At 34.1% G+C, this 24,055-nt stretch overlaps 1 protein-coding gene across 2 annotated transcripts in view; it reads left to right on the forward strand.

The window, feature by feature from the left end:
- Positions 1–24,055, forward strand: part of PACRG (parkin coregulated) — a 251,216-nt gene that overhangs the window by 51,743 nt on the left and 175,418 nt on the right. Inside the window, exon 3 of one of the 2 annotated variants that reach the window (XM_074924853.1) lies at positions 4,713–4,847. The exons of the other annotated variant lie outside the window; for it this stretch is intronic. Coding sequence (XP_074780954.1) covers positions 4,713–4,847 — 135 coding nt within the window. The remainder of the gene's footprint in view (positions 1–4,712; positions 4,848–24,055) is intronic. 2 annotated transcript variants of the gene reach the window in all.

The raw sequence follows: 24,055 nt of genomic DNA on the forward strand, positions 1-24,055 counted from the left end.
CCCTGAGTCTTCTCTAGGCTGATCACATCCAGTTTCTTGAACCTTCTGTCAAGATCTCCAGAACTCTAATGATCTTCATGGTCCTCTGCTAGTCCTTCCTTTTTTTTCAGTTTTTGTCATGAACTGGGAGGACCAGACGTGGACACAATATTCCAGGTGTGTCCTAACAAATGTCAGTAGAGTAGATATCCTGATCTGCTAACTATACCCTGAATGATGCAACCCAGGGCTCATTCTGCCTTCATTGCTTCAAAGGCACTGCTTGTTCAAGTCTAGTGCTGTCCATGAGAATCCTTGGGTTCTTTCCAGCAAAGCTACACCCTAACTAGTCAGATCCCACCCAACTTATACTGCTGTTTAGGATTATTCTATATCATGTGCAAGACATTACATTTATACAATTCTTGTTGGCCCAGTCCAGTTTGAGGAGGCCTCTCTGCATGGTGGCTATTCTTTCTGGTGTATAGTACCTCTCCTCCCAGTTTGGTGTGATCCACAAACTTGGTAAAGAAAGCATTCGATTCTGTCATCCACATCCCTTATAAAGGTGTTGAACAGTATCAGAATCAATACCAACCTGTAGGAACTCTCTTTATGACCAGCTGCCCATGAGCCAGTAAAAGCATATTAGTATTACCCTAGAAGTTTATGCCATAACATTTCTGTAAGATTTTGAAAAGCATAGTTTATGTAAGCAGCTTGGTAAATCAGATTATTTTAGTTGTCACCATGATCAGTAGGTATTATCCCTCTGATTTCTACATTCTAAAATTACGGACTAGATGTGTCTTCAGGAACTGTCACATTACATCAAGGAAGGTCCTAATGAATTGTACATGGAGAAATGTTAAATCTTCATGAAGAAAAGAGCCATTACGAATGGTCATTCAGCTGTTAGGAAAGACTGTTCAACATCTTTCTATTGTGAGAAACTTCCATATGAAAAGCAAAAAAAGTTAACTGTTTCTTGGAGAACTTGTCTGGCCTAAAGACTTTTAGATAGCTTCTCACTGTGGATACTCTGCTACAGAATTTAATTGTTATTTTTTGACATTTTATAACAATTAAGTACAGGAAAATAAATATATAAAACAAAATAGATCAGGAATTATAAAAAATGAAAAAGTAAATTATACACATGTACTTTTTCTCAGGCAGACTGTTGAAGATGCATGGCTGGAATGACCCAAAGAGAGGTCTGCATTAGAGAACAGTGTTCAGAATACTGAATATGACTAATAGTGATGGTCTCCCTAGTAATAAATATAGGAAGGAAAAGAAACAATTTGCAAAAGTTAAACTATTATCTCAATGCTGTCACTCTAACGAATGTCCTGTAATCTACTTTTACCAGATGCAGACAAAAGGAACAAGTTGTCTCCATGTAATATACTTAAAGCAAAGCAATGGTACTCTTCAGTCATGCAACGTACCATTTCTTCAATGCAGGAACAGTTCCACTCTTCCTGATCATTGAAATTTGTCCTAGTCACATCCTAGGCTCATTCCTGAATAGATTGTTTCATCACTTTGGAGTCAGTTGCTCTTACTGGTATTTAAAAGGTCTCTACGCCTATTAGAGACCAAACTGACAAGAAAAACATCTTTAAGACAAAGGAAAAAACAATATCTCTCCCTCTAGACTATTTTCAAGTATTTGGTATTCTGCTGCTTTTCTAGCTTTGCACAATACTTTGCTAGTTATACATTATACAGTACAAGAATTATGAGATGCGTAAGGTGGTAAGAAATTCCATATTGAACTGGAGACAATAATGACATGTAGTTTTGAAATAAGATATATGATAATAAATGAAAGTTATTAATGGAACTTCTTAAGAAGTGGTCTTACGGCTAACCTTATTTAGTATTTTCATTAGTGACCTTGAAGGGGAAAAAAAAAAAAAAAAAAAAAAAAAAGAGGATTGTATAATGAAATTTGTAGTTGATAATAATGTTTGGAGTTGTTATTAAAACAGATGAAGATCGTGGTGTCACACAGATGGAAGTTGAAGCCCTTGAGAACTGGTGTAATAGAAACGGAATTAAATATAATAGTACAAAGTACAAGATAATACACTTAAAAGTATTACAAGAAATTCTGTTATTAACATAGAGCTCATCAACTGGAAAAGGTAGTTGCTGTGGAAGTTAATCAAAGGATAACTATGAGTTGCCAGTATGATCTGACCATGAGAGAGTAAATGTAATGCTCGAAGATCTACTAAATGAAGTGTATTGCATGAAAAAGGATAATACTCATTATATTTCTGATCACTGATAATGTGGATTTAGTAAACCTGAATGTGTTTGTCTTTAATCAGCTTTTTCAGTCACAGCTTAAATGTACAGAAACTTTTAGGATTTCCAACACTGACTTTTGTCAAGGAGTTCCAAAAATCCACTACTTGCTGCATGAATACATAACCACTTCTGTTTGTTCCAAACTTGTCATTTACTAGATTTTTTTTATGCCCTGTACTTTTACTGAAGGACACGGTGGAAAATCTGGTTTTGTTCATCCTCTCCACAAAGGCATGATTTTATAGGTCTTTATTTTATTCCTTCTTAGTCATCATTTTCCCAGTTTATTTTTTTCTTCTGAAAGCTATTCCATACCTCAGTATCCCCTGAACCTTTTTTAATTCTACCGTATCTTTTTTTGAGGTGGCAGATCAGAGTAGGCATACTATTTAAAATTTGGTTTCTAACCACTGAAGTAAGGATAATGTACAACAGACCGGATTTGATATCCAAGACCCTTTTAGTTCTAGTTTCTCTGTTCCTGAATAAAGAATAGGAAGAAGTCAAATTAACACAAACATGTTTTCTAGAAAATTTGTGAAGGTACAGCAGAAAAAGTTTCATAGCAAATTTACTAACATGAGTTGGGAAGAAGAAAATATTTGGTTTCAGATAAGATGCAGTTTGGGATTCCCTTAGTTACCCCTATAATTGCAAGAAATAATTAAGATTATATTTCATGAACTCAAGACAACACATTCTTCATCAATAATATGTTAAAATTTAATAGAACAGTGACTTCTAATATTGTACAGAAAATACTATTTTAAAGGATGTATGAAGGTCTTGAATGTGAAAAATACACAGAAAGAATATAGATGCTTTTCCAGTGGCCTCAGTTGAGTAGTGACTCATAGACTTGCCTGAAATGCAAAAAAAAATTAAAGACGAGTGAATGTACTTATACTAGTGGCACAGAAAAAGTTGTTCCTCTGCAGAACAATAAGTGTAGACTTTTTTACATTGGTTAGAAATGCTTTTCTTGGAGTATTGCTCTCAACTGCGGTAGATGTGTTTACTAAGCAAAGTTACAGCTATACATATCAAATCTATTTTCACTAGTCATGGTCTGTCAGTGACAGCAATATGCAACAATAGGTCAGAGTTTAGTAGCCCTAATTGAAGTAATTTGTAGTAAAGTACAGTGTAGGCATATCACTAAGAGGACCCCTCTACCTCAGCCAGTGGAAAATTTTGTCAAAATACTTTGGAGGAAAAAAGTGCCAAGACAGATTTAGATCTGTAGGTAGCACCGTTAAATTACAGAATAGCACAAATGAAACAAAGGATGTTACGTGTTTGCACATGTTCACTGGAAGACTGAATGTCTGTACTGCTAGAAACTAACGTAAGTGTCAATGAAGGCAGAGACAAATTACAAAATACTGGGTATGATTTATGATCCTTGAAGCTCTCACCTTTTCTTGAAAATGACACTTTCTATGTTATAAAAAGTAGCAAGTCATAAAGGCATTTTTGACAAAATTGATATATAGAGAATTGTAGGAAGTTCTTATCCCAGATGTATGGCTATAAAAAAAAAAAAAAAAAAAAAGGCAAGACTTCTTGTCTTCAAGGACATTTGAGATTAGTTTAGCTGTCTTAATCTCTTCTAGCATTTGAGATTAGCTTTGTTAATTATCTTAAACAATAGGTTTCTTATAAGTACTTGAAATTCTATTATCTTAGTGCCAATTGTTGGTTGCTGTTACTACTATGTTTTGGCTGAGAAAAAAGTTCCAGCATGAGCATTTTGGAACTGGACTGTCATTCAGGCTCTCAGGCTCCACAATATGCTAACCAGCAATAACTCAGATAAGGAACTAAGAGAGGAGAAATCTGAGAGAAGACTTTCCTTAATTTCTACCGATGCTTCAGCCAGCAATACTGAAGGGCTGGAAGTCGTATGAAAGCCAGATCCATGAGGAAGAGATATGGTGAAGGAGAGTAGATAATGGCCAGGGAAAGACAATGGAAGGTGAGGACAGTTATATTAGATGGAAATCAAGTCAAATGACTTCTAGAAAGAAACAAACAGAAAAAGGAGAAACACTTAATTTTCCAACATCTTCTACTACATTATGTCAGTATGGTCTTGGTGTTTTATTCTTGCTTAAAAATGCTGCAGTAATAGAGATGGCTACTTTGAAGTATAAGTGGTTTTTATGGGACAGTCTAAAACTGGTAGAAAAAAAAAGCAGTTAACAAAACCTGTAGGTCATTGCCAAAGCGTACTTTCAAAGAAGTGAAGTGTAACATGTAACTAAAAAACTGAACTATAATTTGGGAGATGATTGTTATTCTCCTTTTGTCTCTATTTTGAACCATATAAATTAGGCTTTTTCTATAAATATATTACCACTGAACTATGGTGGGTTTTTTGTTTTGTTTGGTTTTGTTTTTTTAAGGTAAGAGGGCCCCCACTTGCAGGAGCATTTAAAGAAAGACCAACAAAGCCCACAGCATTTCGCAAGTTTTATGAGCGAGGAGACTTCCCAATTGCCCTTGAGCATGATACTAAAGGAAACAAAATCGCCTGGAAGGTAAGTCATGGCACAGCTGTGACAGCCAGCTGAGCTTATTGAAGTGACATCTCTCATTGTCAAAGTTAGCGTGTAAGTAAATAAACTGAAATAATTTCTTAGCAAATGGAAGATGGTGGGGAAGCCATTAGAGAAAGGCCCCTGAGTCAGCTGTCTACCCTGGCTAACAATTAAATTATATGCTGCAAAAAGGAAGATGACAGAGTTGCTTTGCCTTAGAGAATTGTCTCCTGCCCAATTCATCTCTATTTTTATGAGGACCTGGCAATGCAGCCTGTTTCAGGCAGTCCATCAAATGATGGAAGTGGCTGGATACAGTGAGCAGCAGCCATTTATCTCCCCCAAATTTCACCTTCCTGCAGGACACTTCCAAATAGAAGCTTTAATTACCTAAATGGATAGGTCAAGATTGCCTGCTCCCTGAAAATGCAGAGCAGAATACAAACGAGGGCAGATTCTCATTCCACAGCTGTACTCTCAGTCTACAGCATATGTCAGACAGCGTAATCGCTGTCATACGTGCCTCTGTTACAGACTGACCTCCACTGCTGAAACCATTACAGCTCCGACATTTCTCTGACAAAAGGTTAATTGGCTTCAAAATAAATGTATTGCCTAATGACTCCATTCTAATGCGGCTGTGTTTCTCTCTAAAAGACTTGGTGATGTTATTTGTAAAACTTGCCAATCTTCTAAGTAACTACCGCAGACTTTTAAATTTAATTTGAAAAATGAATGCTGATCTTTAACCTGCTCCTACTATTTAATTATTTTGGTTATCATGAATTACTTTATTTTTTTTGTGTTATTTATTGGACTAGAATAAGATTTTGCTGGAAGCAGTGTTACTTACAGAAAATGAACATGATATGCGTGAGCAAAATATGTCAGTTTTGTAGAATATTTTAAATTGTTCATGTCAAGAACATGATAACAATTTTAAATGTATAGATATGTTAATTCAACACAAAAAGGAGGGATTTTGCAATCTTATAGTTGATTCTACTCATAATTAAGCCAACCGGATTAGACCTATTGTGTGGTAAGTGGTACTATATAATTTGTTAGTAACTAGAGTTTAAGGTATCTTTTTTGATTACTGAAGTATGGAAGACAGATTTGTGCTACTATTTTGTTGCCCATAGCAGTGCTGAATCAGCACACAAAATAATTATTAGTTCTTGCAGCAAAGGGAATCTCTATCCAACAATACTTTACTCATGATCAGAATGAGATTCCAGTGCAACTGGTGTTTAGGCAGCCCTAGAAATGCCCTTCCTAGACTGAAACTCGCAGGCTTACAACAAATGTCTGCACTCTAATCTTTCATCACCAGATAGGACCCAAAGGTGATTTTCTAGCAACTGCAGAATATCTTCAGAATTTAGCTTTTATCTTGAGGCATTATGACTCCTAGTTTCTTAAAATCAGACAGAAATACAGACAATTTACCTCATTTTAATCGCTATTTGATGCATACATTTCTATTATAAGGATTAGCATTCCACTAGATGAATCTAGTGACTGCTTAGTTGACCTAGGACACAAGAAAATGGAATGGAGCTGCATCAGGGGAAGTTCAGATGGGACATTAGGAAAAGGTGGTTCACTGAGAGGGTGGTGGTTCACTAGAACAGGCTCCCCAGGAAAGTGGTCACAGCACCAATCCCGTCAGAGTTCAAGGACTGTCTGGACGACACTCTTAGTCGTATGATCTAGTTTTAGATAGTCCTGCAAGGAGCAGGGAGTTGGACACAGTGATCCTTATGTGTCCTTCCAACCTGAGATATTCTATGATTCTATGACTGCTTGCTAGCTTGCTATCTACAAGCCTTCCAACCACAGCTGAATATCTAGAGTGTTTGCTCCCTGTATCTGACAGCATGAATTGTTTGAAAACGTACTATTTGAGACAGTCACAACAGCAGAGTCTCTAGATCCAGCACATACTTAACACAATTTGCAGTCTTACAGACCTAATGTCTCCCTACTGTCCACCTACTACAGTAAAACAGTGACATGTAGCTAATGCGATGTAGGGCTGAGATCATGCAACAGTTGCTTTTGCTGTTGCTGTTAATCCTTTCTTCTGAAACAAATTATCAGTACATCAGCATGCGTGCAAGAAGGCGGCACAGTAGTGATTATTCCACTCTTACATTAGCGTATGGCAGGGTCCAACCTGCTGTCCCTTATTCCATGACACTTGATTTAGTCACAAATCAGTCCAGGCTGAGTTCTGTGGCAGGCACTCAAGAAAGCAATACTGAGGTAGTAGAGTTACTTCAGGCTGTTGTTTAATTTGGCATGCAACCATCACTGATTATTGTGCTGTTTAAGTAGATGAAGCAGGCAAATAGGGGTTTTCTAGTTCAAACTTTACATTAGATAGCTTCTGAAGTCTAGGAGGCTGCCCACCACTGCAAAAGGGTGAGAATGTTCTTCGCCATTATCTAATATTTAAAGGTGCAGATAAAGTAAGGTCTGTACTTATCACTTGTTTTAAGGACATGCAAATAGTTAAAATATCCAACATACATCTAATGGCTAATTTTCACCAGTTCATCATATTTATTTGTAAATCTGATTAAATAAATATTTTTTTTTAGAAATATATTTTACTTGATACTGCTTAAATACATGAAAATGAAAAAAATATTTTAATAATGAAATATGTCTTGGCAAAATGTTCTATAAAATCTTGGCTGAACCCTATTTATTTGCATGAATCATGATTCTAGTGGAAGGATAGAAAGAAGAAATAATTGGTAACAGTGATATTTTAATCCTGCTATAATTGCACAGTATCAATCTTTTATTGTGAGAGGGCTTTTTTTCTCTGTTTAGATGTAATGTATATCATGGTTCATTTCACTCTTGTTAGTTTGTCTACCAAGTAGTGCATGAGAGAAAATGCAGGGGGGTCTCTGAAACATGATTTATTCTAAGAAAAATACTACAGGATTTTGTTCTTTCCTGCAGAATATACAGTTGATTTTTGTTTGTTTCTTTGTGGTGTTTTTTTCTTTTTTTTTTTAATTACTGAAACAAAATGAAATAACCAAAATTGTTAATTTTTAATGTTTAAAAAACACTAAATATATTTTTGGAAACACATTGAACTCTTGTTCACTATATTGTAATTCATTGAACAGAATGCAGTCATTTTCAGCTAGAACAGATTAATCTGAAATGTATTAATATTCATGAATTGTGTTAATATGTACCAAAAAAATATGCACAAATGACCCTTGACTTTAACAGTTCTGCATGTCCCTAATTTTAAGCCCATGATTAATTGTCTGTAAGGACTGGCTACATATAACTGTGATTGTAGACCTAAATCAGATATAAATTTAAAGTTCAGGAACACTACAGATCTATTTCTGAATAACTGCATGTGTTGAATCTTTAATTCTGAAATAATAGTACTTTTTTGTTGCTGTTGTTATCTTAATTATTTCCAAAATGCACTAAGTTTAGGCAGAGGCATTCTTACTCCAGATCAATCCTAAGCATAGACAAGATTAAACTGTGCAGATAAACCACGGTGTTTACTTTAGTGCCCTTTCTTAGACAAGGGACCAAAGCCAATTAGATCTCACTACCAGATCATTATAGCAAGATACGTCTTTGTGAATTCTCAGACTAAGTCTTTAAGTTTAGGGAGACATCTCTTTGAATACTCTTGTAATAGTGGCATTCTGGTTGATAAGTTTTACTATTATTTCAAGTTCAAATAACTCTGTTTCAACCTAATGGAGGAAAACATATGAACAGATAAAATAGATATGTTTACAACATATAAGTCATTATATACGAGAACAGGAAATTGAACCTGGTTTTAAAGAATACCATCCAGAGGAAAAAAAAGAATTTAAAAAGCTCTGATAATACCAAACTAAAACTATCTGGTGCTAGAGGCTGTAATCACATTTATTTCCAAAAGAAGATGGCATAACTGTCTTGGTGCTCCTAATCTTTGTTTTCAAAAATGGAAAAAAGTTGTTCTTTTGTCATTTTCAAAACATGAATATAGAGAATGACTCATTAATGATGTCTGTGAAAAGAAATACACCATCTTTGTAATTCACTACACAAATTTCTGGGTTTGATTACAGTTAAAGTGGAAGAATCCATACAAAATTAATTCAAGACTTTTCATCCCCATTCAAGAGATTTACCAGCAGTCAGTGAATAATTTGCTAAATGGCATACGTTCAGTGTAATAATTTAATATCTAATTTAAATCCTTTGTTTGTTTTCATGCTCCCTCAGTGGTCATTAAATAGAACCGTATGGATATTAGTGACTTTAAATTATGCAAATATTCTCTCTTTTTTTGATAAACCAATAGCTTTTCAGATCTAGAAAGAAACAACTTCTTTGGTTCAATTATTCAACAAATGTTCAAGGGTCCTTCCAAATTTGAAGCATTTGGTTTTGTCCACTACAGAGAATGAATAATAACAGTATGGTTTGAAAATATATTTCTGACATGTACCAAACGTAAAAGTTTGGAACATAAATTGTTGTTAAAGTTAGATAATAGTATAAAGCGATCTTTTTAGAGAAATTAGTGTGTTAAAATATTTATAAGCCCTTTGACTACTTATGTGGGATCCTGCAGTTCTCTTTTAGCTTATGTATATCACAATTTTATTTCAAAATATAGTAATATATTCTTTTGCACAATCTCATACCAAGCTGCGAATAATAAAAGCTCATAGTTCAGGTCTGAAAAAGACTTGCATTTTAAAATATATGTTACTGAATTAAAAAAGGTCAGAATGCAATTAAACCTTTGACTAAGAAAGCTGATAAAACCGAGAAAGTATTTCTGAATTATTAAGAATGTGTTTGAAATGCAGGGTCTCTGTATTGTACAGAAAGTCATCAGAATGTTTGATAAGTTATTTTTTTAGGGAGTGGGGTTAATTATGAAAGTCATTATGCAGGGGGGAAAAAAAGCTTCTATTCTTCAAAAGAATTAGAGCAATTTCAGAGAAATTAAAACCAAATTAAAAATGTAAGCTTCTCAAGCAAAATGTCAAAATGAACATGATTTCCATCTTTTGTGGTCTGTGTTTTTTCCAGAATCGGTATGTTCGCTGAGGCTGTGACATTTGCCATTTTTATTTCTATTCATCCTCTCTCTCCTACACAGCTTGTATTTTTCAGGGGCTAGTATAAACTGTAGTAGCAACATTACTTCTTGGTGATAGAAACTAGATCCAGTGGTAAAAGAAAGTGTTCTGCCCTTAACGTCATTAATTTGGATTACGCATATGGTTCTTCCTTGTCTAGACTATGGAAGGTTGCTTTTCATAATAGGGACTACAAATAATTTAACATGCCACAGAACTGCAATTTTTATTAGCATCTCTGATTCCTCATTCGCTTTTATCTGCATACTGTATATTAATTTATATAAAATTCTGTCCTTCTATGCTTAAGATAGTACATATACCCAGTACCAAGAAAAATATTTTTTGTTTTGTTTGGTTTAGTTTTTTTTGTTTTGGTGTTGGGCTTTGTTTTAGAGTTTTCTCCATAAAATAGCTGGGGTTAAATTTTGTTTTCTTTCCTGGAAGTGCAACTGTTTTTTGCTTGTTTGAGGGTTAAGTTTTAAGTGAGAGAAAATATTTTTTTTTATATATATCAGCTGATATAGTTGGAAGGGAGACGAGTTTTCAGTTACAGACCTCTCAAGTAATGTCTCATCATTTTTCACTTTTGTGGTATTGTCTTTCCATTAAACCACATGAATAAACACTGTATGTTATTCCCTATGCAGTATTAACTAAACTTATGGAGCACTTCCCAAAGTTCAAATCCCAAAACAAATTAAAAATAGTTAGAGGGAGCTAATTTACTCTACAGAATGACCCCATTATTATACTAATCTCTTGCAATGTATAGAGGTGAGATGTAATTCTAGAAGCTGAGAGGTTTTAATAGCCTATTGCGATCACAAGGGGAAGGTCCAACTTGCCTTCACCTCTTCTGCTCTCTATTTCTAAGGAATACTTGGCACTGGCACTGATGTTTATCAGAGCTCTCTGGGAGTAAATTTATCTCACTAACTGAGGGGAAAAAAAGTGGATGTGTTTTTTCTCATTTAGCAACATGTTCACAGTCCTGGGAACCCCAAAAGGGTCCATAAGTGCTAAAGCTGTGTGTTGGTGAAGGAGAGAGAAGCAATAGTGAAATACAGCAAAGAATGGGAGCGAGTTGAAGGATCTCAAAACTTTTTTCCTATTGACAGTAATGAACTGCTAGATTAGTTTAGCTGCTCATGGAAATGCAGCCTCAGATATCTGAAAGCAAAGAGAACAAATTGCCTATGAAAAATAATACTTTTCTCTTGGATGTAATTCAGATATAGAGGGGTTTTTTTCTGCTTCCATTCTTTGTTAAACTGTGTTTAATATCTTCTTAATAAAAGAAGTTGAGAGGACACTGTCTTGTTAAAGAAAATTTGTAAATCCCACAAAAGTGTTGTCATGCAGAATGAAAGATTTTTGCAAGATTGTATACAAAGAGGAGCGGTCATGTATCATGCTTAGGCACAGTGGGTATAGTACAAAGTGATGTTAGTTTCTATTTTATTCAGTGTCTTCATTAATGTTTTAAGAAAAAGTTCAGAGTTGTCTTCTGCAGTAGACTTCTGTTTATCTTCCCCAGAGGGCTCTTTTTTAAAACATTTCAGTGATCCTTTTTAGGCCTGTCTCCAATACAATTGTATTGATGTAACAGAAAATTTCAGTGTGGATTCACAAGAAGGCAACTGAAAGCAAGGATTTCTTAAGCCAGAAATAATATATAATAATTTAGAGAGACCAGAAATATGAGTTGAGGTAAAGAAATAGTGTCTTGGGAAAAACAAATTTTAAATGTTGACCCTGGGGAAAAAAAAACAACAAAAAAACAACAAAAAAAACCCCACAACAAAACACAAAACCAAAACAAACACAACTATATTAACAGATTTAGTGTAAAGGTATAGTTTGGAAAGTAATCATTTTATTTTTTAAGGGACAGTAAACCCCTCAGTTTTCTGTGGAGAGTAATACAGCACACTTGAGATGTGGCATGGTGGCAAGAAAGAATTATTCAGTTTTAAACTATAAATGTAGCAATATCTTTGTTGCATCTTAAATCAGAAAAGATTAGTAATCTGTATACTATGATTTACTGAAGCAAGCACAAGCAAATACTGTTCACAAACAGTCACGTATAGAAAAATGGCATCCATAATTCTTTGTGATTGTGATACTAGTGCCCAACTAATGACTATAATAAGTGCTGTTTTCCTTGATGTGCATGTGACTTTTTCTTGGAGATTGTTAAAAATTGCAATCACAAGTCTGTTCTAATTTCCTTTTTTAAATGCATAATACTAAGAAATAGTCACAATTTAATGACTATAACCTGATTTTCATTTAAATGAAGACTACTTTGAATCTCTTAAGGAATATTGTATGTACTACACTTATACCCACTCTGTGACCTGAAATCATGCAGAAGAGCTACAGAATAAATACAGTATCTTTTCTAGCAAATAAAAAACCAGAATTCCTATTGACTGCATTAGAATAGGATTCTTATTGTCATAGATAAATATTATCCATTATCTTGTCCCTTTTTCTTCCTATGATATTATTTTCATACGATCAGTTAGGTTTTTAGTCCTTCATAATGCTCACAGGAATCCATTTCTGATTAGCTATAAATGATAATGTCCTGAGTTATCAAAGTTATAGAAGTTATGATCATCCTTTTGATAACAACAGACTTAAATCTCTCTCTTACATCTAAGAAGTGTTACTTTGTATCTAACTATGTGTTATCTAACTAGACATGTATCTTACTACAATAGGTATGTAGTTGTTTTCTTCTTCAAAAATCACTGTTTATATTGACTCTAGTGTTTTATGTGAGTTAGCTAAGATTAACCGTCTTTCATTTACAGACCAAAATAAGGTATCAAGCTGATTAAGGCAACATTTTTAAAATTGTTGAGTAACAATTGGTGCTTCCACTTTCCATTCCATGATGTATATAGTCACAGAAAGTGTTGGAAGGATAGATTTCTCAAGTTTGAAATTTCTACATTGATTTGAACTGACCACTAAGTAATCTTAATTCTAAATAAATTTAGTCTGTTCAGCTCTTGCTTGTCAAAAGGACTATAGTAGACTTAATTTTCAATAGAAAAACATTTGTTAATAATAGTACATCAATTAAGTGCATTCTTAAGACAGTCATTAAAAATTTAGATGGCCAGTGGCTCTGTAATATATATTTTTCTGTTGGCTCACTACTTCTTAATGCAAATCTACAAATCATTCATGACTTTACACTTTTCTGTTACATTATTTTTCATGTCTGAAAGGAGATGTCTTTACAGGTCTTAGAAGAAATGTGTGATGTTAGAGATTTTAAAAGAATCTTACAAAATGCTATTTCAAAACACTGTAGCACAACACTGTTTTTATGAAATCCTATAAAATTTGAAGTAACTATTTCAATACTTATCAACATTGTCATAAGTTGTTTTAGTTTGTACATTTAAACTAATATTTTTATGAAACACTGAATTGTGTCACATGTATTAGAGGTTATTCAATTCAATCTCTTCTTTTTACCACTTGTGGCTCACAAAAATCTAATTCTTTCTAGAGTTAGGTTTTTTACAGTCCTCTGGTCTTTTCCATTTCTTTCATATTTATAATTTAAGAATCTAATGAAATGTCTCTTCATGCTCGGATAAAGTACCGTATTTATTAAAAATATGACATGTACGTTTGCTTAACAGCTGAATAATATGTTTCCCTTAAAAAGTAAAGAATGTTTTCTTAGAAATGACTGAGATCTCCTTTCTTCTAAAAACATCAATGCTGAATCTGGGGACTAGTGTTCAGCTGGAGTCTAAAACAGGCCTTGCAAAGAGTAGTGACAGTTTACCTGATTCCTATACTACAGAGCTGCCATATTTCAATTATTAATTCCTTTGTGGCTAATTAATAGTCACAACTTATCCCAGGATTCTAGAAAACAGTAACATTGTGGCAGTTAATTTACTGTTCCTTTTTCCCTGCATACACAATTAAAGCCATTCCTTTATTTGATGTAAATTGCCATCTCTTGAAAGCGTATGGAATGAAAACCCATCCATGTATCAGAAATAACTTTAATTTAAATTTGCTAAATGACCTCTGAAAGCTAGATGAAAGATTTTCTGCTGAATGGGCTGGTGCTCCCTGCCTGTATAATTTATGTGAGAAATTAGTGCGAATGGTTCACTTTTATGGAGCATTGCTGCTTGCAGCAAGCCTGCAGAAACAATTTTCCCCCAAGCCTCCATCTGTTCTTCAAACCAGGGCATATGCCATCTCATCGAGCTTGAAAGTCAACTGATTTATAACTCCTGAAAAGTGCATAGATTGAAAAGAAAGGTCGACTGCTGCTATGTGGCAATGATTTGCTAGGCACTTGGATAAAGACAATTCACATTACTATGGACCCTAGAGGACACAAGTGATGTTGTAAGCTTCAGAAATCAGTAGATTGACATATAGGACAAAACCAAATTGCTCCTCCTCCTTCAGTTAAACAGCTACCTCTCTTCTTAAAGATGGAAATTTTTTAGAAGGTAAGTAGGTACTATAGCCAAGACATGTTGTTACAGTGTTTTAGGCAGAATAAGCTTTTCATCACTACAAAGGTTCCCATCTACAAGTGCCAGGACTTGTTCCACTTTAAGCTGCAAACAGAAACATCTGTCTTTAAAAGTGCTTCTTGTTGTTTGTCAGAAAGTTTTGTTCAGTGCCACAAATACAGCATTGATGAATTTTCTGTATGTACTCTGAAGGTGATTTCTGAGCCCTATCCCAATTAATGGATGGTTTGTTCTCTGTCCATTAGTTGTCAGCCTTCCTTCTTTTACCTAAATATTGCAGAGTTCTCTGGGAAGTGACAAAACAAATGCATTTGACAACATAAAAATCAATGTGTGTTTGATGTTTTCATTTCTGGTAGTCAGATACTGTGACCGTTCTACTTTAAGGCTCAGAGACTGAATAATTTTTTCAACTACTTTGTCTTGTCAAGTCTGAAATTTTTTTGTATAATTTCAGGTAAAAAATGGCATATGGTTAAGTGCATTTTTAATTTAAGAAAGGCAATGTATAAATGATGCAAGCAGAGTCTTTTAATGTGAAAATGTGGGGGCAGATTTTGCCTTGGAGAACAGAGAGTTGTAGTATAAAAAGTACACGTGAATAGAAGGAAGAATCATTCTCTACGAGCTTATTGCTTGTTGAGGTATTTGTAACATCTGTAAGAAAAAAATGGCTTTGTAGCTTTCTGCAATCATCTGATGTTATGTAGCTGTGAATATCCTGACCTAACTCACATAGACGAGTATACTTTCTGAACATCATATAACTAAGTAAAGAAAAGCAGAGCAGCGCAGATTAACTATAGTTCACTATTATGATTTCTGTTGTATAAATGGAATCTCAAACATTAAAGTCAGTACCCAGCATATGTACTGAGAATTCATATATTGTATATACTATTGACTGACTAAAGTTGATGAAAATGTAGAACTAATAAACTGTGACAAATATAAATCGTAAACATCTTATTTCCCTGTGTTGAAGAGATGCATTAAACGGGTATAATACAGCCTCATAAAACTGTAAATTGTGTAAAGGAGAATTTGAGATGTTTAAGAAAACTTCACACTGTATATCTCCAGCACAAATTAATAGAGAAAAGTTCACTATCACTGAAAACATATTCTAAAAAAATATTCTTCAAATGTCTCTACTTTAGAAATGTATTATAGTGATGTCTGTTTTCATCAGTTTTGTGACAAACACTATATATTTTGTTACCCTTTCATTGTTTCATATTTGGTGTCCACTATATGTTAGGCATGTGCATGGGGCAAATTTATCTCCCTCAGTTCCATTTCATTTCCTGTACTGTTTCCAAAGCATAAATGAATTCATCATCATTTCAGTGTCATTTTCTCGTCACTAGCCTCTATGAACCTTTCACATCAAATTCATGTTCACATCAACTACGCTGCAGAGTTCTGATTTGGGCTCAGCACTGCTCTCATTCCTCACATTATTATTCTGCTAATTAATAGTATCTGTTTGCTTAATACCTAGTTTTATCGTCCTTTTGCATTTTTCCCTGTTGATTCTTTCATCTGTATCTCCACTTGCTTATCTGTGAAGAGTTTGTCTTCATATAAAGTTATTCATGAGGACAGCTCAGAAGGAACTGAGTAAGGAATGTTTTCAACATTTTTTATTATTGTGTAAATGTGTCCCTGAATAAAAATAATTCAAATTAAGATTAATGAAGACTTCCTAAAACAGCAAGACCTAAATTTTAAACTTTTTTTTTTTTTCCCCCAAATTCCCTCTTTCTTTGAAACTTGTTGACAACTCAGTTAAATAAAATAGCTATCAGTGTGGCAGGAAAGAGCTCTGTTCCTGAAGAGATTTAAGCATGCACTTAATGCCTTGTGATAAAACCCACTGAAGCAATACTTTGCCTTATCCTATGTAGTAGTGGTGTTAATGAGATGTAACTATCTCTAAAATGCAAAAAAGATATTTACAGATATTTGTTTTCAAACATAATGATGTAACTTTCTTAATAAATGCTAGTTTCAAATTAATATTATTGCATCTTTACAACATTAATGGCTAAGACCTTTAAAAATTCAACTCATTTAAATGTGTCTGATAAAAACTCTGTTGAGGTGGTTGAATTGTGCTTTTTTATGAAAAATCTGAAGACTGAGTCTATATTTACGTTTCAAATAGAAGTGTGGATTTTTGACAGTAGTAGTAGCATGTGGTAGGTTATCAGGGCTAAAACAAATTATCATAAATATTTAAATAAGATAGTTCCCCTTGGCTTTCAGCTTTTGCACATTGATGCTCAGGAAACAGGCAATAGTAGGGAATTATAAATACTGCAGTTTTTGTACTAAGTGACAGAATCTGTGGGTTGCTAGTTTTCTCTCTCTTGTGACTTCCTTCAATATCATGCCAGAAAATGTGTCTTAGTTTGGTTTTAAAGGAATGCCAGCTAAATATTCTCTGTATAATGAAACAATCTAAGTGCTGTAGGACCTGGTGGAAGTCTATATTTATAATATCAGTGTTAATCCTCCCAATACTTAAAAATAATTAAAATCTTATGCATTGGAACTGATTTTCTGTGTTTTAAAATTGATATTATGTTCATATGTGAAGGTAAATCCATGCCTTATTTAAATATTTATTACAAAAATGTAGATAAATAATACTTGAGATCATAAATAAGACAGATGGACAGGGTGCTGGGCCATCTTGTCTAGACTGTGCTTTTGTCAAGGCAGGTTGGACCAAATGATCCTTGAGGTCCATTCCAACCGAGTATTCTATGATTATGTGAATGATCTTTAAAGAGATATGAAAATTCAGATTAAAATTTCCTCATACTAGAATGAGGATAAAAAAGGGTGTTGCTTCCAGCGTAATCTAAACTTCGGTCTAAATATGTATCTCTAGGAATATGAGTTGTATTGTAATGTAGTGAATCTTACCTTATAATGAAGACTAAGTGCACTGAAGTGCAGTTCTGTTCTGCAGAAGTAACACAGTTCTGCTCACATGCCAGGAAATTCTATTAGGGTCAGAAGCCAGTGGTTGTACACTTAAGAAATCATAAATACCTATATGTACCTGTACAGTAAGTAATGTTCCCGCTCCATCTTCTTATGTTGTCCTTCAGACTCTAATCTTCAGATGGGAGAACCCTGCTTTGCCTTGTCGTTTAGTAACAGCACTGGAACCTTGCTGCTCTTATGATTCCTAGGGTGGCAGACTGGGGGCCCCAGATAAAGCCTCTGTCTGAGGCAGAAACACTCCTTTTAACAAAGCCTTACCTTCTGCCTCCACAATGTGAAAGACAGTATGCATTATTAGCTGATCTTAATATGAATTTTTTGCTTCATATATTCATGGATCAGTTTATACACTTACTGAGAAAAACCCTCCACATATTAGCCAGGTGAACACAGCGAAAACTGCAGTCCTTTCTATGTCTGTGCCAAAGTCTTAACATTCTGTTCTTATGCAGCAGCTTGGGTGGAAACATGAGCAGCTACAAGTTGATACAAAAGGGCATAGTATACGTAAGTATGGGAATTTGGGTGTCACAGTTATTAAGACTACTTTACTCCTTTCAGAGTTAAAGTAAACTTGCCTGTTTAAAATTCTCTCCGTTATACTATTCTCAGGGGTTGATTCAGTCTGAGCTCAAATAATAGTTGGCAATTTTGTGATTTAGCTGGAAATTTCTAGTTTAAGCTAAAGATGAGGAAAGCTACATTTCTTTTTTTTTTTTTTTTCCTTGTAGAAATAAACCTGTATTTTATTTCTTGTTTCTGCTATAGTATTTTTCATTCCTTATGTTTTGATGCTTTTCTGAAAAGATGGGAAAAATAGCTGTCTGAGACTCCTCAGTAACATTACTGAATTTGCCCTACTCTTTCTTGACAAACTATAAGCAGCATATAGCCACAGTCATGATACTACAAACCCCTCCCAAAAGGAGGAGAGAACTTTTTTGGTGGATAAAGATTATCTAACAAGGAAAAACCTTTATCTGTATTGGATTTATGCATAGATTTTTATTTATTTTTAAACTTGGGCTTATTCAAGTCATTCACAAAATAAATCAGAAATGCATGGCAAAGTATTTGCAATACGTTTATCATCAGCTGTGACAAATTTGATATAATATTTCTGTGAGATAATAAAAGGCTATAAAAGTCAATCCAGCTACGATGGAAGTCCTTAAACTATGTATAACAATTTTAAAAAGATGAAGTGAATACAACTTCCTGTTCACATAGCTCTTGCCATCAGTCAGAGATCTCGTCCTCAGACATTTCTGATTACACACAACAAGGTAGTATTTATGCTTTCTTGTATAGAGTTGCAGGTAATTAGGACAATAAATCTATTTGCTCTAAAGAGTGTGGAAAGACTAACTTTTGTGGATTTACCACCTCAGAATGTGAGTTAAGCTATCTGACTGGCTTTGCATGAATCTGGTTTGGAATGCTCAATGATAGAGTAGAATAGAATAGAATAGAATAGAATAGAATAGAATAGAATAGAATAGAATAGAATAGAATAGAATAGAATAGAATAGTTTCAGTTGGATGGAACCGACAATGATCATCTAGTCCAACTGCCTGACCACTTGTTGATGCATTAGTCAGACACAGATAGTAACCATCAGTAATAACAATCACAGACAGCAGGAACTTTAGCCCCATACCTTTTCCCCAGGTAACTGTTTATTTATGCACTTAGGATTCCAGATCATTAATCTAATTTTTTGAAACATCACATCCTAATGTGATGATATCACCTAATATCATGACTATCACGTAGAATAATCCTCTAAGAAGTGACTTACTTTTTAGATATGAACCAGTTGTGGTCCAGATTTGCAGTTATTGATTAACATTGAGTTATTTGATGAAAATTTAAAGGTAGTAAATACATGTTGGAACTGCTAGAATTCTGCTGTTTCTCTTAATCTTTTATTTTATTGAAGAGGTTTGCTGATAAACATTAGAATGTAAAAGTGAGTTCCCTCTAAGAATGAAGCATGTTTTCTCTCCTTTAATAATTAATTCTGTATCCATGTATATTTCATTATAAAGTGGCAGCCTTTTATACTGCTGTTACTTCTGTAAGGAAGTCAAAATAAATTCCCTATCCTTATGCAGGATAGGGGATAATGTGCACAAGCACATTAGAATGTTTTTTCTAAGGTTTTAGTTTTAAAACATTAATATTATCATTTCAGCTAAGAAATCTCTTCACTTTTATGCACATTCTCATCTGCAGATAATGAAAATGGTGGCATAACAGGATAAGCCTCTAAATATTATCTAGATAAAAGGTACTACCTTTAATTTCTGGAGGGATTTTTAAAAGTAGTTATGTCTGATCTGATATGATTTTATATGAAAGATACTTGATTCAGGTCTTCCATGTCCTACCATACATATCAAATTTCACAGGGCCAGTTGAAGATACTATGGCCTACCTAGAACCAGCCAAAAAATATAATGCATCTCTTTGGAATTCTTTAGTCATTCAGTAAAACATACTGCCCGAGTCCTATTGTTTGGTCAGTAATTCTTGCAGAATACTTTGAAATAATTGGTGAAATTTTTCAGTAGTCAGGTTCTTCTTTCACAAATTCCCATTTAAGTCAATCTATCTAAAGGATAGATTTAGTTAGCCAAGTGTTTTCTACTAACTATACTGACTTTTTACTCCTATTTATTTCTAACTTTAAACATGTGTGGGGCTTTTTCTCATAGAAATGTTTAACCTCTTCTCCAGTAAATACTACTTTTTAATGAAAAACCATAACAAAGCCATTTTAATGATCTTCTAAAGAAAGACCTTCTAATTAAAGTGCAGTTTAAAATATCAAATGTTTCTCAGTTGCCTACAATTTTGTTTATCTTTCAAGAATTCTGATAAGTTCAAAACATTCATTTCTCCTTAGCAAAAAGTTTTATATCTATGGCCTATTAAATGTTCATCCGAGCTTTGTTTGGTTTTTTTTTAATGTTCCAACATTTTTACCAAGTAGGTGTGTAATAACTACTGTTCTATCATTTCTGAAAAATTATTACATTTCCTGGTCATCAGATCTTTGGCCCAGTTGTTGCTATTAATCACAGTGTGAATGTTTTCTAGCATTTCTTGCACTCTCTGCTCCTTTCTAACTCACACCATCTGGTTTAGTTTGCAAGTTTATTCCAGAACCTTCTCTTTTTTTTTTTTTTCCCCACATCATTTACTGCTGTTGGTACTTAATTTTTATTGCTATAAAACAGGAAGTCTTTGGTTTGTATATTGCTTTCACATTCTATATTCAAAACTATAACAAAGGTGGTATTTATTTTCTCATCCAAGTTCTTGCCTTTCTAAATTTTGACCTGAGGTGCCAGATCATTTTGAGTGTCCACAAATATTTTGCCCTGACATTTTATCATATTGGTCACTGTTTGTCTTTATAAGTTTATGTATTAGACTTTTTTTTTTTTTCATTTTGGGGTGTTTTTTTACATGTGTCTTATGATAATTTATGCTTATTGACTCCAAGAGAGTTCGATTTTTGAAGTTCCAAATTTTATCAATTTCTTTTTGCTTAAATGAGATTTTGGAGAATGACTGACTGGCTAGTAGCACTTATACTATACAGAAAAGGACCTGTGTGTCCTGGTGAACAGCAAGGTCATCATGACTCAGGTGTGCACCCTTGTAGAACTAAGGCTAACCATATATTAGATGACATTAGCAATATAAAGTCAGGGAGGTCAGGGAAAGGATTATTCCATTTTATTTAATAATCATAAGACTGCATCTGGAATTCTGTGTCTGGTTTTGGGCCCACAGAAATAGAAGACAGATATCAACATAGTGGAGAGGGTCCAGCAGGAAGGCCACCAATATGATCAAGGGGCTGTGCAGCACATGATATATGAATAGACACTGAAGGAACTGTGTTGGGTTAGCCTGTGCAAGAGAAGGCTAAGTGAGATCTAATTGCAGTCTTCCAGTGCCTAAAGGAGTATTATGGAGGAGACAGAGCCAGACACTTTTCAGTAGTACATTACAAAAGGACAAGAGACAGCAGTCACAATTTGCAATAAGGGAAATTCCAGCTGGATAGTAAAAAATAGTTATCCATGTTTGGGGCAGAGGGTTGAGCGAGATGATCTCCAGAGGTCTCTTCCAAAGTAAATTATTCTGTGAAATTAGATGGATGAGTGTATTATTTTGTATTTCAGCATTACCTTGCATTTGAAAATGTCAAAACATGCTACTGCTTAATGAGTAAGATTTCCCAGTGCTTCTGAAACATAGGTGTTTTACACATAAAGAAACTGGGGCACTGTTGCACAATGATACAATTTTAAATGCTGTTAATGGACTTAATTTGTTCCATTATATTCTTAACATTCCTTTAACTTAAACCCACTTTTTTTTCCATATGCAGTATTTATACATACATATATATTTATTCAGTACATAATTGTTATCACTTTCTAGCCATATCATCTAAATTTACAATTGTATTCATAAGATGTCTGAAATTTGTATTCATGTTCAGTTTACCATAACTAAATGCTAAATGTAAGAACATCTCCAGCTTTAGATCCTACAGTAAACACACTGTAGCAGCTCTCTAAACTTGTGTCAGTCTGATTCTTCTTGAAGACTTTGAAATTGATGTAGCTTACTGAGGAAAATCCCTTCTTGATGCAGGAAAGCCAGAAACATTTAAAAGGACTATGATTAGTCTATTGACATTGTACAAAGTGCTTTGGGGCTCTAGATTTCATGTGATTTAAATGAAAGTAGAAGAATTTTAACAGTACCTGTCATGTAGTATTAGATTCCAAAAGTGGCTCAAGTAGAGAGGCTTATCTGTTTTCTTTCTAAGGTTAAAAAAAATGAGGAAAAAAAATAGAACACCTCACAAATCTCCTACAGAACCTAGAGGCAATATATGGAATAATAATTAATTTATATGGTAACTGAATCATCTCTCCAGTTCTTCAACATCTTTCTTAAGGTGTGTCAAGGAAACAGGACATAATATTCTATACATAGCCTCGCTGTTGCCTGTTAAAGTAGGATATTAACTTTACCTGCTGGCCACATTTCTTTTAATGCAGCCTAAGATGTGATTTGCCTTCCTTGTGATGGGAGCACCAGTGGCTGTTATTTAAGACGGCAATCACCATAACTCTCATAAGTGCAGAAATGTTACTCAGCCAGTCAGTTCCAAAACTTTACTGGTGTAGGGGGTTGCTCTATCCCAGTTGCAGGTCTTTGCACTTATCTTTGTTGGGTCTCACAATGTTTGCCCAGTCTTTGAGTTTCTAAGGGTGCTTCTAAGTTTAAGCTGTTACACAGTTACTCATTATTCTTAATATCAGGGTTTGCCTTTAATGTTTTGTGAAGATGTAGAGTGGAAATATAAAACACACATATTATAGGAAAGTCAATAGTCACTTTAGATGTTGCTATTAAAATATCTTCTCCAAGGTCTGTGGTTGTGTGCACAAGTGTGTGTGTATATATATGTGTATTTATATATATACACACACGTGTACATGCACAAATAAACTATGCATCTGGGAACTGCTTGCTGCTACTCTAGTAATGAGAATTCAGTACTGCAGTTTGAAAACTTTTTTGGATAATAAGCATCAGAAGACAAAAGATGTGAAATATCCTTCTGTAACAAAAGTTCACTTAATAAAAAAACAGGAAAAAATATTCCAAGCAAGTATATTAACTACTGTGGTAGGGTTGAAAAATATCTCAAATAAATGAGAAGAACTTGAGACAGACAGAAAGAAGCTTTGTTTTTAATAAATTTGAATGTAGAAAACTGAAATTCTAAAATTCCAACACCAGAGTTTAGCCTGCTTTATTATATATAAAAGTGTGGGAAATTGAAGGGTGGCTAATGGGGGAACTACTCCAGAGAAGACTTGTATACATGGATAATGTTACTCATATGAAGTTTACAATAATATCAGAAAGGCACTATGGCATTTTGTAGTTAAAGAAACAAAAGTTTAATTCTGCCAACCTCCCATTTCTCCATTTGTTTGTTAAGTCTTCAAGTGCTTAAATATCTGTATGTTAATTCCTCCTATTAACATTTGGTCCATTTTGGTAATTTAATCCATGTAAAGATGACTTTTCAAGCATGGACTCTAGAAACTACACAACTATAGAAATGTTTGGAAAGCCTCAAAGATATGGTGTTGAACAAGCAGGTAATATCTAACCCATGGGATAGAAAAATCCTTCCAGTCTCTTGGATCTGGCTGCACTCCTTCAGCTACAATTGTTCCTTTACTAGACCAAAATAAGTAATAAGTAAGTGATAATAAATAAAAATAAGTAATACAAATCCAACTGCCCTTTAAGAATGATACCTGAGCATAATTACCGAGGCTGGTACCATTTTGGCCCCTTTTACTTGCCTGTAGTGTTATTTGCAAGAATAACTTGTGTTTTTAAAAACAAACTTTAAAATCAAATGGAGATACTGGGCTAGAAAGATTC

This window comes from Athene noctua, chromosome 1, assembly GCF_965140245.1.
Source record: "Athene noctua chromosome 1, bAthNoc1.hap1.1, whole genome shotgun sequence".
Lineage (NCBI taxonomy): Eukaryota > Metazoa > Chordata > Aves > Strigiformes > Strigidae > Athene > Athene noctua.